The sequence below is a fragment of the Accipiter gentilis genome, chromosome 17, assembly GCF_929443795.1.
Source record: "Accipiter gentilis chromosome 17, bAccGen1.1, whole genome shotgun sequence".
Taxonomy (NCBI): domain Eukaryota; kingdom Metazoa; phylum Chordata; class Aves; order Accipitriformes; family Accipitridae; genus Astur; species Astur gentilis.
The window spans coordinates 20596344-20615118 of NC_064896.1; the positions used below are offsets into that span (position 1 = coordinate 20596344).

The 18775-nt window shown below is 39.8% G+C and overlaps 1 protein-coding gene across 1 annotated transcript in view; it reads right to left on the reverse strand.

The window, feature by feature from the left end:
• Nucleotides 1-1459: 1459 nt before the first annotated feature.
• SPON1 (spondin 1) overlaps nt 1460-18775 on the reverse strand; it is a 203442-nt gene continuing 186126 nt past the window's right edge. The window contains exons 8-16 of the mRNA XM_049820497.1: nt 12166-12367; nt 10968-11108; nt 10561-10636; nt 9951-10133; nt 9441-9611; nt 9164-9331; nt 8116-8280; nt 6129-6392; nt 1460-5265 (exon numbers count right to left, since the gene is read on the reverse strand). Coding sequence (XP_049676454.1) covers nt 5102-5265; nt 6129-6392; nt 8116-8280; nt 9164-9331; nt 9441-9611; nt 9951-10133; nt 10561-10636; nt 10968-11108; nt 12166-12367 — 1534 coding nt within the window. The 3' untranslated portion in view covers nt 1460-5101. The remainder of the gene's footprint in view (nt 5266-6128; nt 6393-8115; nt 8281-9163; nt 9332-9440; nt 9612-9950; nt 10134-10560; nt 10637-10967; nt 11109-12165; nt 12368-18775) is intronic.

Consider the following 18775-nt stretch of genomic DNA (forward strand, 5'->3'; position numbering starts at 1 on the left):
CGTTCATGCAAAGGAGAGCATCCAAAGTTAGGGCAGGCATACCGTCAAGTAGGTCCCAAGCAGCCACTTGGGCTAGCATTTAAAGGGGCCATATGTTCACTGTGCTGACTTAGGCGCTCTGTGACCCCTTCCGAGGAAAAGCTGGTCTGATACAACTTTATGGGCCATAAGATCATGATTACTGTTCCAGATGTCTCGCCATTCACTGCGCCAGAACATTTAATTGCTCCATAAATTCACTTAGCTTCTCATTGTCAGTGGAGAAAGAGTTGGGTCACTTGGATACTGTAAGTGTCCTTCAGAAAAGTCTGTCTCCGTTGGTTATACGTGATGTGACGGTGCCCCGCTGACTTGTCCTGCTAAGCCAGGCTGCTCTTACTCTGGCACTGCAATGGCTACTCTGCTCAAGCTAGGCAGGGTCAGTGCTGTTGGTCTTATTTGAAGATAAAAGGTTTAGTAATTTTTGCTGAAACTCCCCTATTTGCCAACAAACACAAGCAGGAAGGTGAGTTAATCTGCCTTTGTGCTTCGAAAAACGGAATGATGCTACGGCAGAGTATCTGAAGAGAGGGGCTTGGCAGCAGAGGCTCGGTCCCCCTCCGAGCCGCCCAGCGCCGCTGGAGCAGAGATGCTCCGTCAGTAGACAGCTCTTTGCAGGCGAGCAGCGCTGCTGGGGCGCCTCGTGCTGCTGTTGCACAGGCTGACAAAACCTGCCTCCAGACAGCTGCTTGGAAACACCGAGCGTTTTTCTAGTGAGAGCAAACACCTAAACGCCAGGGGAGTTTTAATGGACAAGACGCTGCCCTCAGTTCTCGGTAAGCAACTCCTAGCTTGTCATCTCCAGGCATCCACCTCTAGGTCCACCTCAGCTTTGTTACGCTTTAGTTTTAGAATAGAACTTTTTCACGACCACACTGGTTGCTTTAGCTGGCTGCAAGGTGTTACTTATAGTTGCATTTCTACAGCAGCAGCTTTGCTGAGCGGCTCTCCCAGACTCCTGTACTTTTCTGTGTAATTACCAGTGCTGTACTCATGCTCACAGCGCACCTAAATAACCTAGTCGCACAAAATGTCAGTTGAAAGTTTCACAAAATCTCAGACTTTTTCAAAGCTCCTTTAACAATTTTTCCATTCGTATGTCACCAGGCTTTAAAATGTGTTCTTTTAAATAGTTTCTCTTTTATTAAAAACCAACAGCAGCAACAAAACCTACATGAGAGTAGTACAGGGTAATTTGAGCAACGATCCTAAGTTAGCCTGTGATTTCTGAAGAAAAAGAAACTATCTGACAAAAACCTCGGTGTAAATGACTTCTGATTGGAAAGAATGACTGGCTCTAGTAAAATCCAGCTCACTCCAGATATCCTGTTAGCTTGAACAGAAGTGAAATGTAAATAAGAGCACGACTTGACTCCTTATATTGATAAGTGCGTGGGTTGAACAGAATCCCATACAAGTATAAAATTCATAGTAAAGATGTCTTTATTCCAAAATAATAATAATAATGTGTTAGCCAGACAGCTACAAAACATCTACACAAGACTTTGGTAAGAAATATTTATGGTAGCTTTTTCATAATTCCACAGCAAACAAAAACAACGAAGGAATTCTAAAAATGCAATCAAACAAAATTTTGTTTGAATTGTATGCTGCACACACAGAGTCCTACTGTACATTTGTTAAGCCCCTAGCTTTTCTTTTTTATTATGTGTAAAGCTTCTACAGTTGGTATGTTAGGAAAAAAACCATACACACAATGCTAAAATCTGATAGTTGAGCTCTACAAAACTGGAGTGATACCTGTGCTTTGAGTTTAGCAGTATTATTCAGGAGATAAGTGAGATAACAGGTCTCATTTTTATTGACTGATAATCAGTGGCTATTACACTACTAGAAAGTTTACAGTAACAATGCAATACTTCTACATATTGTGTATCAGAGCTTTTTTTTCTGAATAGAAAATCAACCTCATTTTTTCTTCATTTGTTTTTGTTTGTGTTTTTTTGTTTTTTTTTTTTTTTACAAAATGTAACAAGCTTAAATATTTTTTTTGTATCAAGTTAGAACAAAGACAAGTGACTTGTAAAATGTTTCAACAGAAAAACAGTGTGAAAAAGCTGAACCTAGGCAGGAATGATCACATGCTTCTGACCCAGTGCAATCCATGTTGTCATTGCATGTATTAACAAGGTGGGGGGAAAAAATACTCCAACATTCATAACTTTAATGAGCCTAAGAGAAATGACTGGAAATCACACTGAACAGCCTCCTAGGAGAAAAAAAAAAAAGTATATGGAGAATCAAATTAGTAAGAACCACAGTGAAAGGAATGCCAGATTATTTTAATGGACAATTTTGTGGGCACATTCAGAAATATGTTATGTATTTCCTACATACCTAAAGGTGTATTTGGACTATGTAGCCTTTGGCAAAAGGAGTAATTAAAAGACAAAATGGCTTGATTAACTGGAACAAACATGAAATTGTAAATAACATTGTTTTTGATTGATTATTTGCAGAAACAGGCAGAGTTTTGCAAGATTAGCTTGAACAAGTGGTAAGGGTTGATGAGATAAAATACAGTCCATAAACTCACAGCATTTTTTTTTCCATTCAGGAAAAACTTTCTTCTGCTGCTCCCTCTGCTCCAAGCTCCCATGGATCCAAGCCTGCAAAAACTACTCTGTCACACATTTCTTAGTCAAAGGTTATTTTTTTGAATGATGAGCCTCAGCTGGGATAGCCTCTGGTCGGGCTTAGCAAGAGCAGCTCACAAAGGTAGGTGGTGTGTGAGTTTTGATTGCATATGAAGCTCTGCCCTGGCTGAGTGCCTGGCATTAATCTCTGTAGCCCTTCTCTGCAGCCATCTGTCTCTTCACCTGAAATATGCTCAGCTGGTAACTCCTCCAGTATCTATACCATTCCACTGGTTTTTTGTTGGTTTGTGGTTTTTTGTTTGGGTTTTTTTTGGTCATAAAAGGGTGATATGCAAGGTAACGTCATAAATACATTACTTAGGGACAGTCTTGCTGCTACACTGTAATGACAGTGCTATCGAGACCTAAACTGCAGAATTTTTCAACAGGCACAAGGAGGCAAACTATCTGAATTAATATTATTAAATGAGCCAAGCTGTGCAAAATGTAAAATGTTTGGTTCTAGCATTAAACCTTGTTGTATTCTTTTTTCTCCTGGTTTGGTTCACTATGGGCTTGCACCCATTTCATGTAGCAGTGGCGGGAGAGGCTTAACATTGCGGTTGGTTCCATTACTTCCCTGGCCCTCCCTTCATTCCAGATCTAAAAAAAGAAGTACAATGCCTTGAGGGGGTGGGGTGGGGGGGGGGGATGCAACCGCTGTGGAAGTCCTGAGCAGCCCTTGCAGTGTTCAGTGGAGAAATGATGATGAAAAGCCCTACAGTGTAATGCAACCAGCCCGTCCAGCCCGTTCAGGTACAGGGAGGTAACGAGGATTCATTCCCAGGGTAATTAGTGATGGGGCACTTGAACAGCTTCAGTGGGTTGTGGTTCACTTCAAATGCAGACAATTAAAACCTGGGTGTCAGGTTCTCAGAATCGTGACCGAGTGTTAAGGAAGTGAATAAATTACTTAAGGCTGGTTTAAAGAGACTATAAAATAAATTTTTCTCCATTCATTTCTCTCAAGCTTGTTTTAAGTCAGCATCAACAGTCTTTATTTTCAGTGCATTGTTATTACTTATGTAGTGACATAGCTGTATGCTGCCTTTCCTAGCCCAAAAGATAACCCATCACCTTCACCTCTCATCTTTAATGTTATATTGTTAAACTTACAGGACAGAATTATATTCCAATAGCAAGTGAAGCCCAAGTTCTTGCTGGTCCTACACCTGATTTGGTGTAGGGATGAGAGCTAAACGCTGCAGGAGACTGTGTAAAATAGCAATTAGAATGGTGAGGAGCTATCTTCTAATCTCTGGCAGTTTGTTGATCACTCAAGAGGTCAGGGAAGATATTTATCCTGGCTAATATATCTACAAATGAGTAATTCTCTCAAATCTAGTAACTCTTAGATCCTCCTATACTCTGAGTAAAAACACATCAGTGACACTGTTGTAAATATATTCTTGTGTCAATCTGTAATTAATATTTTAAGAGGCTGTCATTGTTTCATTCCAGAGGCTCAGTTCCCTTTGTTTGTTACAAGGGATGCATGAGAACCTGGCCCACCTTTTCTCTACCGTTTTTATTATATTATAAACCTCTTTCTCTCTTTGCCTGTGATTAACATCCTCAGGAAACTGAATCTAACTTTTTAGTGTCTCTCATGTGGAGCTGTTGTGATTCTGTGTTTGGACCAATTACTGTTAGTTATGTATCCATTTTGAGAGACGTTGGATACACCCAATATATGAATATGGCATCTAGATATAGCATGTCATTCACATGTTTTCTTTGTGTGCTGTTTCGACTGTGACTATGTAGTGGGCAGACATCACTATTGAGCTGCACAAATTATTTCCTTTTTAAGTTTTAAAGAAACAAAGACCATTTTGCATGGACCATAGCATCCATGTGAAGAGAAGTATATAGGATAATTATTATAACTATCAGCTTAACCCAATAGTGTAAAAAGATAAACATGCACCTTTAATATTATTGAACCAGCATTACTGAAATTACTCCTTGGCATAGTTGTGTAATCACATAGGCACTGCTTTGGATTTTCAAAATCAAATCGAGAGAGAAATCCTCCCACATATGAAACATGTTACTTTAACTTAGTTATGTTAATATGCATGCATCCCATGTCTTTACAAGTAGTATTTCTATATGGCTATTCCATGTCCACAGATATATCTGTATTTTAGTTAAATGACTCATAATGACTTTCTATTTTTATGCATTAAGGGCTGGCTGGAGTACCAAAGACTTACTCTCAGCATAAATCTGTGAGGAAATATTTATAAAATATATTTCTTGCACCAGCAAGACTAAAAAGCAAACCACACTGCAAAAATGAAAACTAATATACACTTTATATTTTTTTTTGTTTTAAAAACCAAACCAAGGTTGACTTTCCATTTAGCTCAGAGTGCATCACTTGGAAACCTTGTGTTTTGTTAACAAGGATGAACATTACATGCTCTTAGCTCCTTTTTGTCTTTGCAACTAGTAAACTGGGTACTTTTGGACCTCTTCTTTACCATCATGTAGCGTTCCTGAATTCCACCTCCACAGAGTGTAGAACATTCTGTCCAAGCAGTCCATGGTTTCAGCCTACAAGCTGAAAAATTAAGAAATTTGATTAAGTTTTTAGTATTTCAGTCTAGCCTACATATCTCAATATGTGTACCACTAAGCATGTGTGCACACTTACATCTTTTGAATCTAAGAAAGCATATTGCCTGGTTTATTACAGTAGGAATTAAGAAACCCCAGTTAAGTATAAATAAGGTGCATTTGTCAAACACTGGAAAAAATGTATCAAAGAAGAAATTTACTGTCTACATTATAAAAGACAGATAAAATTAAGAAACTGTTTAATGTTGTACAAGTGTGAACCACAACTTAGCAGTAATTCGTATCCAGATAACATAAACTATACCACAAGTTGTTATGTTTTATTGATTTGAGGCATCAGTGCTTGATAATACTGTCCCTGATTGAAAAAGCAGTCTGAGCAGATCTCTTAGAGCAGTCTTGAGTCTGAATCAGATTATTGAGGTGGAAATCAATTCAGTTTTGAAATTTAGCATTGGATCCAGGAACAAATACTTTCAAAGTTCAAAGGTAGCTGAATGCAAAGATTATCACCCAGGTCTGCAGAAATTGCAATCAGTCCTTTGCTAGGTCTGAATTCTAGATTTTTTTCACATTCCACATTTTGTAGTGAAGCAGCTAAAATATTTTCAGCGTTAGAACGTGGACAGATGTGAGCCTTTCTCCATTGTGCCCTAAACTTAGGTCACGCGTTTTTGGTGACAGGCAAACATCAAAAGTGGGTATGCTTTGCTTTATTGCTAAAACTTTCCATAGACTGAAGTGCTGAAGAAGTTCTTGCAGCATGAAGTGGAGCTGCACACCAACTCCTGATATGCAGAAAAGACAAAGAGACATGAGCATACTAAAAAATGGTTTCACGCTCACCTGGATATTGCTCACTATCTAAATTTTTTTTTGCTTGTTCACTTCTTCTTTTCTCCCGGGCCTCTTTCCAGCGCCTTTTTTCCATACCTGGGCCTCTCAGGCATTTCCTTACTCGACATTTTGTACGTTGGACAGTTTCTGGGCATGCTGTTCCTCCAAACTGTGGTTCTATTTTAATCATTCTTGTTCTGATCATATGGCCTTTTCCACATGAGGTATTGCATTCGGACCACTGGGACCACTCTGTTAGTTCACAGTCAATGGCTGCAAAGAATGAGGAATATTACATGAAAGCCACGAGATCTAAACATAAGGTTGAGAAGAAACACACAGATGCGCCTAATGAGTTTTTACACCCTAAATACATGAACACAACTTAAGCCTCCAGTCTTTTCTGCAAATGTTGTGAGGCTACATGTCAATTTTCTGAGTCCATTTCTAGCAGAAATATTATTTGACACTTTCCTCAATTTCTTTTTCAAGAGTGGTACTCGCAGATCACTAAAATTACAAAGAACATATAAATAATTCTCCTGTGCCGCCTTCAATTTTCCCACCCATATGTGTGTTTTATAATGAAAAGCTGTTAAAAATTGAGTTACATTTACAAAGAATCTGATATGTCTGAGATCTAAGCCTTGCTTTACTGGTAGTGTTATGTGATAAGCAAAATTCACTAATAGAATCATAGAATGGTTTGGGTTGGAAGGGACCTTAAAGATGATCTCGTTCCAACCCCCCTGCCATGGGCAGGGACACCTTCCCCTAGACCAGCTTGCTCAAAGCCCCATCCAACCTGGCCTGGAACACGTCCAGGGATGGGGCATCCACAGCCTCTCTGGGCAACCTGTTCCAGTGCCTCACCACCCTCACTATAAAGAATTTTTTCCTAATATCTAATCTAAATCTACCCTCTTTCTGTTTAAAACCGTTACTCCTCATCCTATCACTACAATCCCAGTTAAAGAGTCCCTCCCCGTGTTTCCCGTAGGCCCCCTTTAGGTACTGGAAGGCTGCTGTAAGGTCTCCCTGGAGCCTTCTCTTCTCCAGGCTGAACAACCCCAACTCTCTCAGCCTGTCTTCATAGGAGAGTTGTGTTAAGATGCAATACCATTATGTCCTAAAAGTTTTCATCTTTCAACACTGCTTAAAACTTACAGCCCCAGTGAATAATAATCAAAATGATATTTCATGTTATTTAAGAAAAGCTGAATTAGCAAATTACAGTGTAAAAGCCTTTTTAACCAATAATTTATGTGAAAAATAATGTAATTAGTTATAAAGCCTCATAAACTAGCTGGCAACAGGACACTAAAAGCAATCATATCTTATTCATTCAGCAGCACCGTAGGCTATCACGTTTCACAAAGACTGCAAAGCAAGTAGAAATTTGCACCACCCAAGAAGTAGGGGATTTCGGTGGAGTAAGGTAAAAAATCAATGCAGCTTTCTCCACATCAGCCGCTGGCTTATATGATACTCCAGGTTGAAAAGGGATGTAGATCAGTAAAAAGGCACAGTTCAGAGATGTATCAAAGACGGAGCGAGCCTCTTCTGTGCTCTTTCTGTGAGCTAAAAAAATCACACAGGTGATTTTAATCTTTCCTTCCTTCCTTCCTAGCACACATTCTGTATTGGAGTAAAAAATAGGTTTTATAATTCTGACTTATTTGCTACTGGGAAGTGCACAAACTGTTGCCTGAAGTTGTAGTGTGTTAAATATGCAGAAACTGTATACCCAAAGCAATACTGGTATTCAGTGTAGGTTTAAGTAAGGCAAGCTGAAGTTAAGACATGGTCATATTCCAGCTCTCAATAGCTGAAAGTGCACAATAATAATAATAATAATATAAAATTTTTTAAAAAAATCCATAGTTGATATCACTCCTATCTAAGAAGTGATGCTAAAAAATGGTGAGGAGTTTTGACCCATAGACTGTGACACTCATAATTAGCCTCCTCTTTCCAGAGAGTTTCCCACACGTACGGCATTCAGGCAGCATGCATTTTTCTGCTTGTTCCAGCTCTTCATTGCAGTCCCCAAGCTCAGCAGCAGATTTCAGCATCCTTTGCCGGGTTCGCATTCCTTTCCCACATGTTACACTGCAGTCACTCCATTCAGACCAAGGAGAGAGTAGACAGGGGATGGTATCTAATAAAAAAATAAAACGTAATGAATTCTTGTTATACATAAGTTATGAAGGTATACATTTTGAAAATATTACAGGTGGAAAATGTACTATGTTTTATATGTCATCAACCAGTTATACTTTGTTGTCACTTTGGACAAAACGAATCACAAGCGGAATGATGTTGCTGAAGAAGCTCAGAAAACACTATATTAAATTGAAAGGTTTGCTTGGTTTTAATACCTTTTCTTTGCTATTTTTTCCTATAGCTTGTTCATATCTGCAGAGTCCCAGTGCTTCTGGGGAATAAATAGTTTAAGAAGGTATGTTCAATCATAACTCCTGTAAAAAAACCTGGATTGTTGCAGTGGACAGAACTGGAAGTCAAATTGAGATAGTCTGAAATGTGATACTTCCACATTTTATCTACCAAAAATCTCTTTAAACTTAATTCTTTCTGTCTTTGGTGAAAATCTTAACAGTTCTTGAGAAATTAAAAACAATAGTCACAGTAAGGGTGAGACTGGCTGACTGCATAAAAGGAACAACTCAATTTCTGAACTGTTCATGGGCTAAAAGGAGAGATCACTGTTTTATTCTAGCATTACAATTAAATAAATATACCTCATATTCCATAAATTAGAGTTGCTTAGGTACGGCTTGCTAATATACACATCACTGTATGGGTAATACAGTAATCAGATAGCACTGAATATTTTTTACCGATACTCTCATCCTGATGGTGAATGTCGTACTTAATGCACATTCCCTAAGGGATCTAATTTTAAGGAGAACAAGAAAAAGCAGGATTGCTTCTGATTTAACTATATTCTTTGTGTGATGGAGCAATGTGTCAGAAATTGTGGCTCTCTCTATAGCAGAGAAGTTAAACTCATGGACACTTACGGCATTCAGGCATCATGCATTTCTCTGCCTCTGTAGTTTCTGCCTTGCACATGGATCCATCAGCAGGAGTCATCTTGATCATTCTGTGTCGTCTCTTCATCCCCGTGCCGCAGCTGGCACTGCATTCATCCCACTCTCCCCATTCAGTGACAAGGCAGCTGCTAGGGGCTTTTCAAAATGGACAGAGAAAATCATTCACTAGTAGAGCTCAGAAAAAAATGGTTTGAGCAGTGCTGCTGCTATTGGCTAGATTTACAAAGCTAAATAAAATACTTACAACACTCCTCATTTACAATACATTTCTCAGTCTCTTCAGTAGGCACTTTGCACATAGAGCCATCTTCAGGGAATTGTTTTACGTATCTTTCTCTAGATCGTGTTCCCATTCCACAGGAAACACTACAGGGGGACCATGTAATCCAGTCAGACATCATGCAAGTGGAACCATCTAAAATACAGAGAACCATTTTAATTGCTAATATTAACAGAGTTGCTGACAAATCTAGTAGCTGCCCATTTGTGTGTAGTACCACTTTTATGCCGCCTCTTACGTTCTGACCTCTCTGCTATTGCTTATTTTACTCCTTTCCTTTATATTTCTGTGTACTTCATGCACCGACTTGGACGAACTGCAGAATTGACCAGAGACAGCTTCAATTTGTATTCTTCAGAAATTATTCCTGTTTGCCATAACCCAAATCACACTACAGCAACCGACAGCTTTAAGAACTTTAAAGGAAGAGTAAACCCTACAAGGTTTTCTTCTCCACCCTTTCCTCTTGATTACCTTCATCACTGCAGCCTGGACCCATGCATGGCTGAAAATCTTGGGTATCTGGACAGGGTACACTGAGGTCCAGCTGAGCTTTAAGCATTCTCTGCCTCATCCTCTTGCCCTTTTCACAGGTAGAAGAGCTGCAGGCTGACCATGGGGACCAGTTTGAATATATGCAGGTCTCAGGGGTATCATCTAAAAAGCAAGAAAAGGCAGTGAATGTTAAAAATAGTCTTCCATTTGCTTCTCTTTGGTGGTTACTTTAGATGCTAATAGGATACATTCTTTCCTCCTGCATTCTATCTTCTACATTATAGCCCAAAAGAAAAAAAAAAAGACCAATTGCCAACTTTCATTTAAAGAAAAAATAAAAAATTGAACCCCAAAAGGCTTCTCTCTTTTATTGCTTGTATTGTTATTGCCATCTTCCAGGTATACATGCAATTTCTTTGCTGTATAAGGGAAGGCTAATAGTAGATACCAGAAAAGATGAAACCCTAAATCACTTTTTGTCACTGAGCGGGACTTTTGCTCCTAAGTCAGTTTTGTACTTATCTAGAAATAACAGTGGGGAAGGGAACAAAATATAAAGTAGTACAGCACAAACTGATTCAAAATGTACCTTCTTCTTTTTCCTCTGGTGCTAGATCTGCCACAATATCATCTATGTTATCAGGTACGATATTGCATTGCTCCCCCTGCAAAGAAATTATTGTGGAGATTGGATACAGGAAACTCATACGTGTATGCAGCGAGAGGGGCTAAAACAGTATACTGTGAGGCACTATTGCATCTGCAGCACTTTTTTCTCTTCTAATTCCTATGCATACTTAAAAACAATCCCCAATTAAGCAGATACAGTGATTACCAGAAATAGGAGAAATAATACCTCTAAGACAGTTTTAGTTCTTTTCTGCTATTATCTTTGTTGTGGGTAGGTTAAGGAGTGTAGATTTGAGGGGAGAGGGTTTTTTGTTTATGAAGTGGGGTTTTTTGCTTGCTTGACAATTTTAGATATATATATTATACCTTGCGTGCAATTCTCTCAATGACAACTCTGGCTACCAGCTTGATAGATCCTCCTTCTGGATCATAAAATGGACTTTGAGGATGATCTAAGCTTGTAAGTGGTCTGATCTTCTCCTGAGGCACTGTAGGTTTGTTAGGAGACTGCAATCAAAAAGCAAAACAAAGTTAAAAAAAGAAACTAATAATTATTTTAATAATACAAATCATCTGCAGAAATTAAAACTTCTCCAAAATGTTAAATTGAGAAACTCCAATATAAGATGAACTCAGTACGTTCATACTTAATAGTAAGGTGGTGTTTTGGGTTTTTTGGCAGGAAGCACTCCACTAACACTTACTTTGGGATTGAACCCTGAAGCTGGGTTCACAATAAGATGTATGCCTCGTTATGTGGTTAGATAACTACATTAATAAAAAACATTATTCAATATGCCTCCAGAGCTGTATTATAACTAGAGAAATTCCTTAGGTTCTAAAGAGACCAGGTCTGAAAGAAGAAAACAACCATCTTCTGTCATCTGAAAAAGGAATATGTGTGGTATTTGAGGATGTGACTAATCTTGTCTAATTTCAGCTGTCTATACTGTCTGTATAGACACATAGTGTAGGTATTCTTGTCACCTATGGAGACCTAACTAGTTCATTAACTTGACATAACTCATTTGGCCAAAACCAGGACTTTACCTGAGGATGATGTGAATCTCTTCCTAGACTGAGAGAGTGATGGAGACAGAGAAAACGGATGATTTTAGAGTCTCGTGGTGATGGCAAGTCCAGAGTTTCACTCCCTGATGTAAGAAATAGTTAAGTTTTCTGTGCCAAACAGAATACTTGGCATTGGGTTGAACCGGTAGAAACCTCAAGTTGATGTGGCTGCTGATGGCACACAGATCTGTATCAAAGGGGTTGGACACCTTAATGCTTAGTTTTGAGCAAACTAAGTCCTCTGTTTATATTTAATACCCCAGGTGAATGTAATATTATCCCATTAATAATAATCCTCAGGGAATTCAGACACAATGACTGACAGTAACTGTAGCTAGCATCTGTCTAAATGACTTTTAATTCATTATAAGCAGAATTTTTACTAGAGTGGTATAAAGGCATATATGGCGTTACTATGGATCAAATAGTTTTCATTCTTCACTGCTTTAAGGTAAAATTTATGTTTTGAAGATATTACAAATAGTCCACATACTTCATAGGTAACGCCACTGTCTGTGCCAGCATCCCAGGGTATTAAATCCTGAACGACTTTCTGAACCCAGCCACAGTCCTTGGTACAGAGGTCTTCGGCAGACAGACCCACGTTCCAGTCTGGGCTGGGGCCCAGCATGGTGAGGAAGGACATCAGGTGCCGGTGACGATCGACAGAAAATTCAGCAGAGGGAGCAGCTCTCCTGCAAATTAGCCATAGGAAGACTATTAACAACGGAATTCAAGTTTGCTGCTAGAGGGAAATGAAACTGGTGCTTCAAACCGGGAAATACTGACCACTGGCATGACACTGTATCTGGTATGTCGAGATGGAGAAGTAGGACAGGGAGAGGACTACTGCTCAGCACTCTCTAGTTTTAGTCTCCGTGTACCATCTGAGAAACAGCTTTGACATCATTCAAGGAGATTTAGAGTTTAATGGGTGAGAGAGATGCAGCAATAAAGAGCTGCATCGGCATGCTTATGTCTGTTGTATAATAATAATAGTAAAAAAATCTGTCACGACACTTACAAAAATTTGAAGTAAAATAGCAGAGAAATAACCTGACGTTTTGATTGCTGGGATACTTTTCACCGCCCCAAAGAGAATAAAAATTCTAATGCCAAAAGTGCTTGGAAGTGCTACTGTGTTTATGTGCGCACAAAAGCGCTCATTAATAGAGTTTTAGTGCTCATGTAAGTGAGAGATTAATGGCCATTGCCAGCCCTAGAGAGTTCAGCCAAGACTCTTGCAGGTTTCTGCCAGTGTATGTGAAAACGCCTCTATTCATCCAGCCTTTGTCAGCCAGTCCCTTAGGAAGAAATTGTGCTGAATCACACAGTGCTCTGCGATGCTGACGAGCAACTATCACATTCCTATGCAAATGGAGAATAAAATCAGGCCTGAACTGGAGGTTTCTGTTCACAGATGAAAAGCTGGACCTCTTAATGGCATCTTTCTTAGGAGCAACAAGAAATGCAGAGTTATTTAAAATTCGACTTTGGCAATTCTGCTCTACCAAATACTGGCCTGATATCAACCCAAGTTTTCTTCGGTTACAGGACTTAGGTCAATACAGAGTCAAGCTGGTGGGTTTTTTTCAATTTTTATGCAAAACCACACTGCTTTATGAGCATCTAAAGACCATGTTTATTTTTAATGTAAGTTTTTTTACAGTGTTATTCATCTTCCCTTTTTGAGTCAGGTAGCTGTATATATATATAATGCACATACACTGTTCCCTAGTCACAAGGAGTTTATTCTTCCCACAAATGCTTGCATCCCTGTAAAAATGTGGCATTTCATTTGTGTATTTTTTCTGGCTCATAGCACTCTCAGCACGTTAGAAAAAACAGAACAGCCCAAAGACAATGTTTTTGCATAGTTATCACACAGTTTCAAATGTAAGATGTCTAAAAGTTAGTGTAGCTAGTTCCCCTGTAAGAGGCAACTTGCAGAGGTAGGCATTTGTTAATGGGTAAAATGTTCTGGCCACTTCTGTTAGAAGTTGTTTCTCTACTGTGTAAATTATCTTACATTGACTCTGAGTAGAAGAGTGTTTGATTACATTAATACTGCCTTTCCCAGAAAGAGATGAAAATGACTTTTTTTTTTTATGACAGATAGAACTCTGATTTCAGTGGAACAATTTGTCTAATGTAAAGTAATAAAATAATGAATGACAGTATCAACGTTGCTCTGTGAATACAGTATCCTGATATATTTGTCAAGCAGTGATTAGTCTTAAAAAGCCTGCTGACTGACTTCAATTAACTAAAGGATTTACTGCATTATAGGGATTTCTAAGAATTCCCTATAGGAACTTGATATTTAAAAACAGTACACAGCAGAAGTCTAAACAGTACACAGTAAAGATAACAGAGATGTGTGTTTGTATACCTGATCTTTATGTTAAGAATATGTCTAATATGGACGTTGCAGAACAGAGACGCACATCAGCTCTTGCAGGGGAAAAGCAAGGGCAGTGTGGAGCCGCTCCCTACGGCATCTGGCACCTGAGCTGATACGAAGTGAGTTGGTATGTATTGCGTGATATTACATTTCAATGTTCTGTGCACACATGCTCTCAGAAAAGACGATAGAGTCATAGAATCATTTAGGTCGGAAAAGACCTTTAAGATCATCGAGTCCAACCATCAACCATGCCCACTAAACCATGTCCTGAAGTGCCTTGTCTACACGCTTTTTGAATACCTCCAGGGATGGTGACTCCACCACTTCCCCGGGCAGCCTGTTCCAATGCCTGACAACCCTTTCAGTAAAGAAATTTTTCCTAATATCCAAATCTAAACCTCCCCTGGTGCAACTTGAGGCCATTTCCTCTCATCCTATCTCCAGCCATCTGACAGAAGAGACCAGCGCCAACCTTGCTACGACCTCCTTTCAGGCAGTTACAGAGAGTGATGTGGTCTCCCCTCAGCCTCCTCTTCTCCAGGCTAAACAGCCCCAGCTCCCTCAGCCGCTCCTCGTAAGACTTGTGCTCCAGGCCCCTCACCAACTCGGCTGCCCTTCTCTGAACATGCTCCAGCACCTCCATGTCTTGTCTTGTAGCGAGGGGCCCAAAACTGAACACAGGACTCGAGGTGCGGCCTCACCAGTGCCCAGTACAGGAGAACAACCACCTCCCTGCTCCTGCTGGCCACACCATTTCTGATGCAGGCCAGGATGCCGTTGGCCTTCTTGGCCACCTGGCGCACTGCTGGCTCATATTCGGCCGGCTGTCGACCAGCACACCCAGGTCCTTTTCCCCCAGGCAGCTTGCCAGCCACTCTTCCCCAAGCCTGTAGCGCTGCATGGGGTTGCTGTGACCCAAGTGCAGGACCCGGCGCTTGGCCTTGTTGAACCTCATACAATTGGCCTCAGCCTGTCCAGATCCCTCTGCAGGGCCTTCCTACCCTCCAGCAGATCAACCCTCCCTCCCAACTTGGTGTCATCTGTGAACCTGCTGAGGGTGCACTCGATCCCCTCGTGCAGATCATTGATACAGACATTAAATGGAACTGGCCCAAACACCAAGCCCTGGGGAACACCACTTGTGACCCGCCACCAGCTGGATTTAACTCCATTCACCACAACCCTCTGGGCTCGTCCATCCAGCCAGTTTTTTTACCCAGCGAAGAGTACACTTGTCCAAGCCATGAGCTGCCAGGTTCTCAAGGAGTATGCCGTGAGAGACAGTGTCAAAGGCCTTGCTGAAGTTGAGGTAGACAACATGCACAGCCTTCCCCTCATCCACTAGGCAGTCACCTGGTCATAGAAGGAGATCAGGTTGGTCAAGCAGGACCTGCCTTTCATAAACCCGTGCTGGCTGGGCCTGATCCCCTAGTTGTCCTGCACGTGCCATGTGAGCGCACTCAGGATGAACTGGTCCATGATCTTCCCCGGTACCGAGGTCAGGCTGACAGGCCTGTAGTTCCCCGGATCCTCCCTCTGACCCTTCTTCTAAATAAGCATGACGTTGGCAAGCAATAATCATAACATTTAAAGGCAGAGGATTGGAAATCACTTGATTAATTTAGACACATAGTAACGGAAAACTTTTGTCACCTGTTATTCTTTTGATAGGCATGTACAATTAAGGCTTTGAATGCTCTTTTAGAAAAGTAAATATTAATCATGTTATTAATATAAATCAGAATAAATTGTGTATTTAAATTATAGCTATATCAATATTGAAACTGTGTAAAGGAACACTTCAGTAGGAGATACTCTTTGCCTACAAGCATTTGCATGTGCTAAATTGTATCAGTAAACCTGAGCCTCCTATAATTTTCCAATTTCAGAGCACTTTGCAAAAAATTACCTATATCTTCTGCTCTTTCTTTAAGACAGATAGCTAGTTTCATGGCCATTGTACTGTATTTTATCCCGTAACTGTTAAACACAGAAATGTGAAGATTAATAAACGACAAATGGAGGTAGGTTTTTCTCCTCTCCCTGCCTCCACTCTTGTACAGATGCACACAATGCACACACGCTTTGCAGTGCAGCACACCATGCTAGGTTGGACATTTAAAATTTTTTTATATGCAGTGTTTAAGAAAGACTGATGTATTTAAAATATATATTATCATAAAATACATCTGTTGCACTTGCTACTTTTTATTCTATTAATTAATTTCTCTGTGGACACTTGTAAGCAGTATGAATATGAATTTGAACCAGAGTTGTATAATGTTGCCCAACATTCAGAGTTGCTGTAATTAAGGAGGATAAATGGGCTGATCTAAGGCACAGTTGATTGATTGGTAAGTACTACCTAGGTGTAGGGATAGGTATTGATTGGGCTTATACAATAGAGATCTTTGGTTTTGTTTGTTGTTTTTTGTGTTGGTTTTTTTTAATAAAATGACAAATTTCAACTCTTCCCTGTATCCACATGAATGATAGATTTATGGAGTTGGCAGGAACCTAAATCCTTCCATGCCTATCATCTCAACAACACGTCTGGCTCAGTGTTCTAAGATTGGCCTATGGATCTCCCTGAAGGAAACCAGTGTAAAAATGTACTCAAATGCACCCTAAACCCCATCTCTTTTCAGTTCTGTATTGTCAATACACCTGATAAAATAGGAATGTAGATCATCTTCTTTATATCTGCTTTCAATACAAGTATATATTTCCATTTTAAGGCTTTTAAATTTTAAGCAATTGTTCTTCTGCAACAGGTTGAACATGTTTGGTAGTGCCCACAGGAAAAGCCTAAAGTTGAGGTGAATTTGCTGTAAGAAAGAGACAAATACATCTCTTTTCCTTCCCCTACACGTGTATATGCATAAAACCAGTGGCAAATAGGAGTTGCAAAGCAAATCCTAAACATGAGGTAAGTTCCAGGTGACACCCTTGAGAGCCCCACAGGGTTGGGGAATCCTGCTGTCGCTGGCTGAAGCAGACAGTACTTTTCTGCCATAAGCCTGATCAGCCTGCTGACAATTCCTGTCACCTAGGACAGAGTGAAGCAAAGTACTACATAGTGTCTTGCATCCTAATGTTTTCCCTTTTCTTTATTTTTGTTCTATTTTCTTTTTGTTAGCATGATTTGGATCTTCAGCTGTAGGGATGCCATATACTGAGCAGCATAAGAAAATGCTCTTTTTCCCTGTTTTTTTTTTTTGTGTGTGTGTGTGTGTGGTTAGTGGGAGGTTTTTTGTTTGTGTGTGTTTGGGGTTTGGTTTTTTTTAAGCTAAAAGAGCACAAACATGATTTTGCTTTACAAGTTTTTTTTCCCCAAGTGACAATCTAGTTGCTATCACTGCTGGGGGTGGGGGGTTTAAGAAAGCCTTTGACAAAGCAACGGAAAACTTGGCTTGCTGCAAGATGTATTTTTGAGTGTTGAATCGATATTGTTGTGTTCTGTGGATATCCCCGTAAAAGGTAATAGAGCACACGTAAGGAAGGTGGTTGAGGGGAGTTACTGGATAGACACAGTGAAAATAATATTTTGCAGTCTAAAACTTTAAGGTTACCTTTGGATTAATATTTGATTAGTATGCAAGTAAAAGAAGTAGAAAAAGGCAGCCTGAGCATATACTCTCTGTCTTTTTGATACTAACTAGCTCAACAAATAAGACTATTTATAGGGTTGAGCTTGTACTGTTGGAATCAGTGTGAATTTTACTGCTGGATGCTATGTGTACTATATTTGTATAAGAAAGCCATTTGCCTCACCCATGCATAAAGAATTTTCCAGCAACACAAAAACCTATTATATAAGGACAGATTTGAACATGAAGAGCATCAGCACTTCCACTGCAAAGTGCAGCGTAGTGCAGAGAATCTCTTGCTAGCTCTTAGACTCACCAGGTTGGCTACTAGAAGCGATTCCAGTTTTAGCAGCACAAATGCAGATAATTTTTTCAAAGAAATTAAAACAATGTATTAGATGCTTGTTATGCAGCAGTGGAGGAAAAGCCAGCAGCCTGAAACATCTTCAGAAATACTGAATTTGTGCAGTGCTTCACGGTTATCCAAGTTCTGACTTCAGTTGTGGATGAAAAATAATGTGATTAAGTGAGCATGTTAAAGAGAACAGGAGAGCGTAAAATACTAATTGTTATGACAGCTGTTTGAAATAAAATTCTAATTCAGGTAGTCTTACATATTTTATGCTGGGGAAAAAAAGCTGATTGATTCCATGGATTTAATAACTATATAGAGCGTATGGTAGTTTGAAATAGCTTATACCTCTCCAGGTTTCTTCACAGAGCTGTATTAAGGTATACTCGCCCTAAGCCTAGTATTAGAATCTGGATACTAGATTCATTTGAGCGTACTGGGATCTGATCTTGCTTGTGCTAAGGATAAAGCAACAGCCTTTCCACACAGGAAGAAAAAAGTGTAAACAAACACAAGAGAAGCCAGTCTAAGTCTGATGGCTGTCGGAGGTGGTAGGTAGTTGAGAGCACCGTGGACCACATTGCTACTGGTTTAGTGTCAGTTCTAGGTGGTGCTGACGATGTGAAAACACTATTTTTTAAAGCCGGGAGTTAAGCTGATTACACAGACCATGAAAACTGTGCATTTTAGGTAAATAGTAAATGAATTGCCTATTATACCTCTAGTCAGCAAAAGTGACATCATTCTTTTTTAG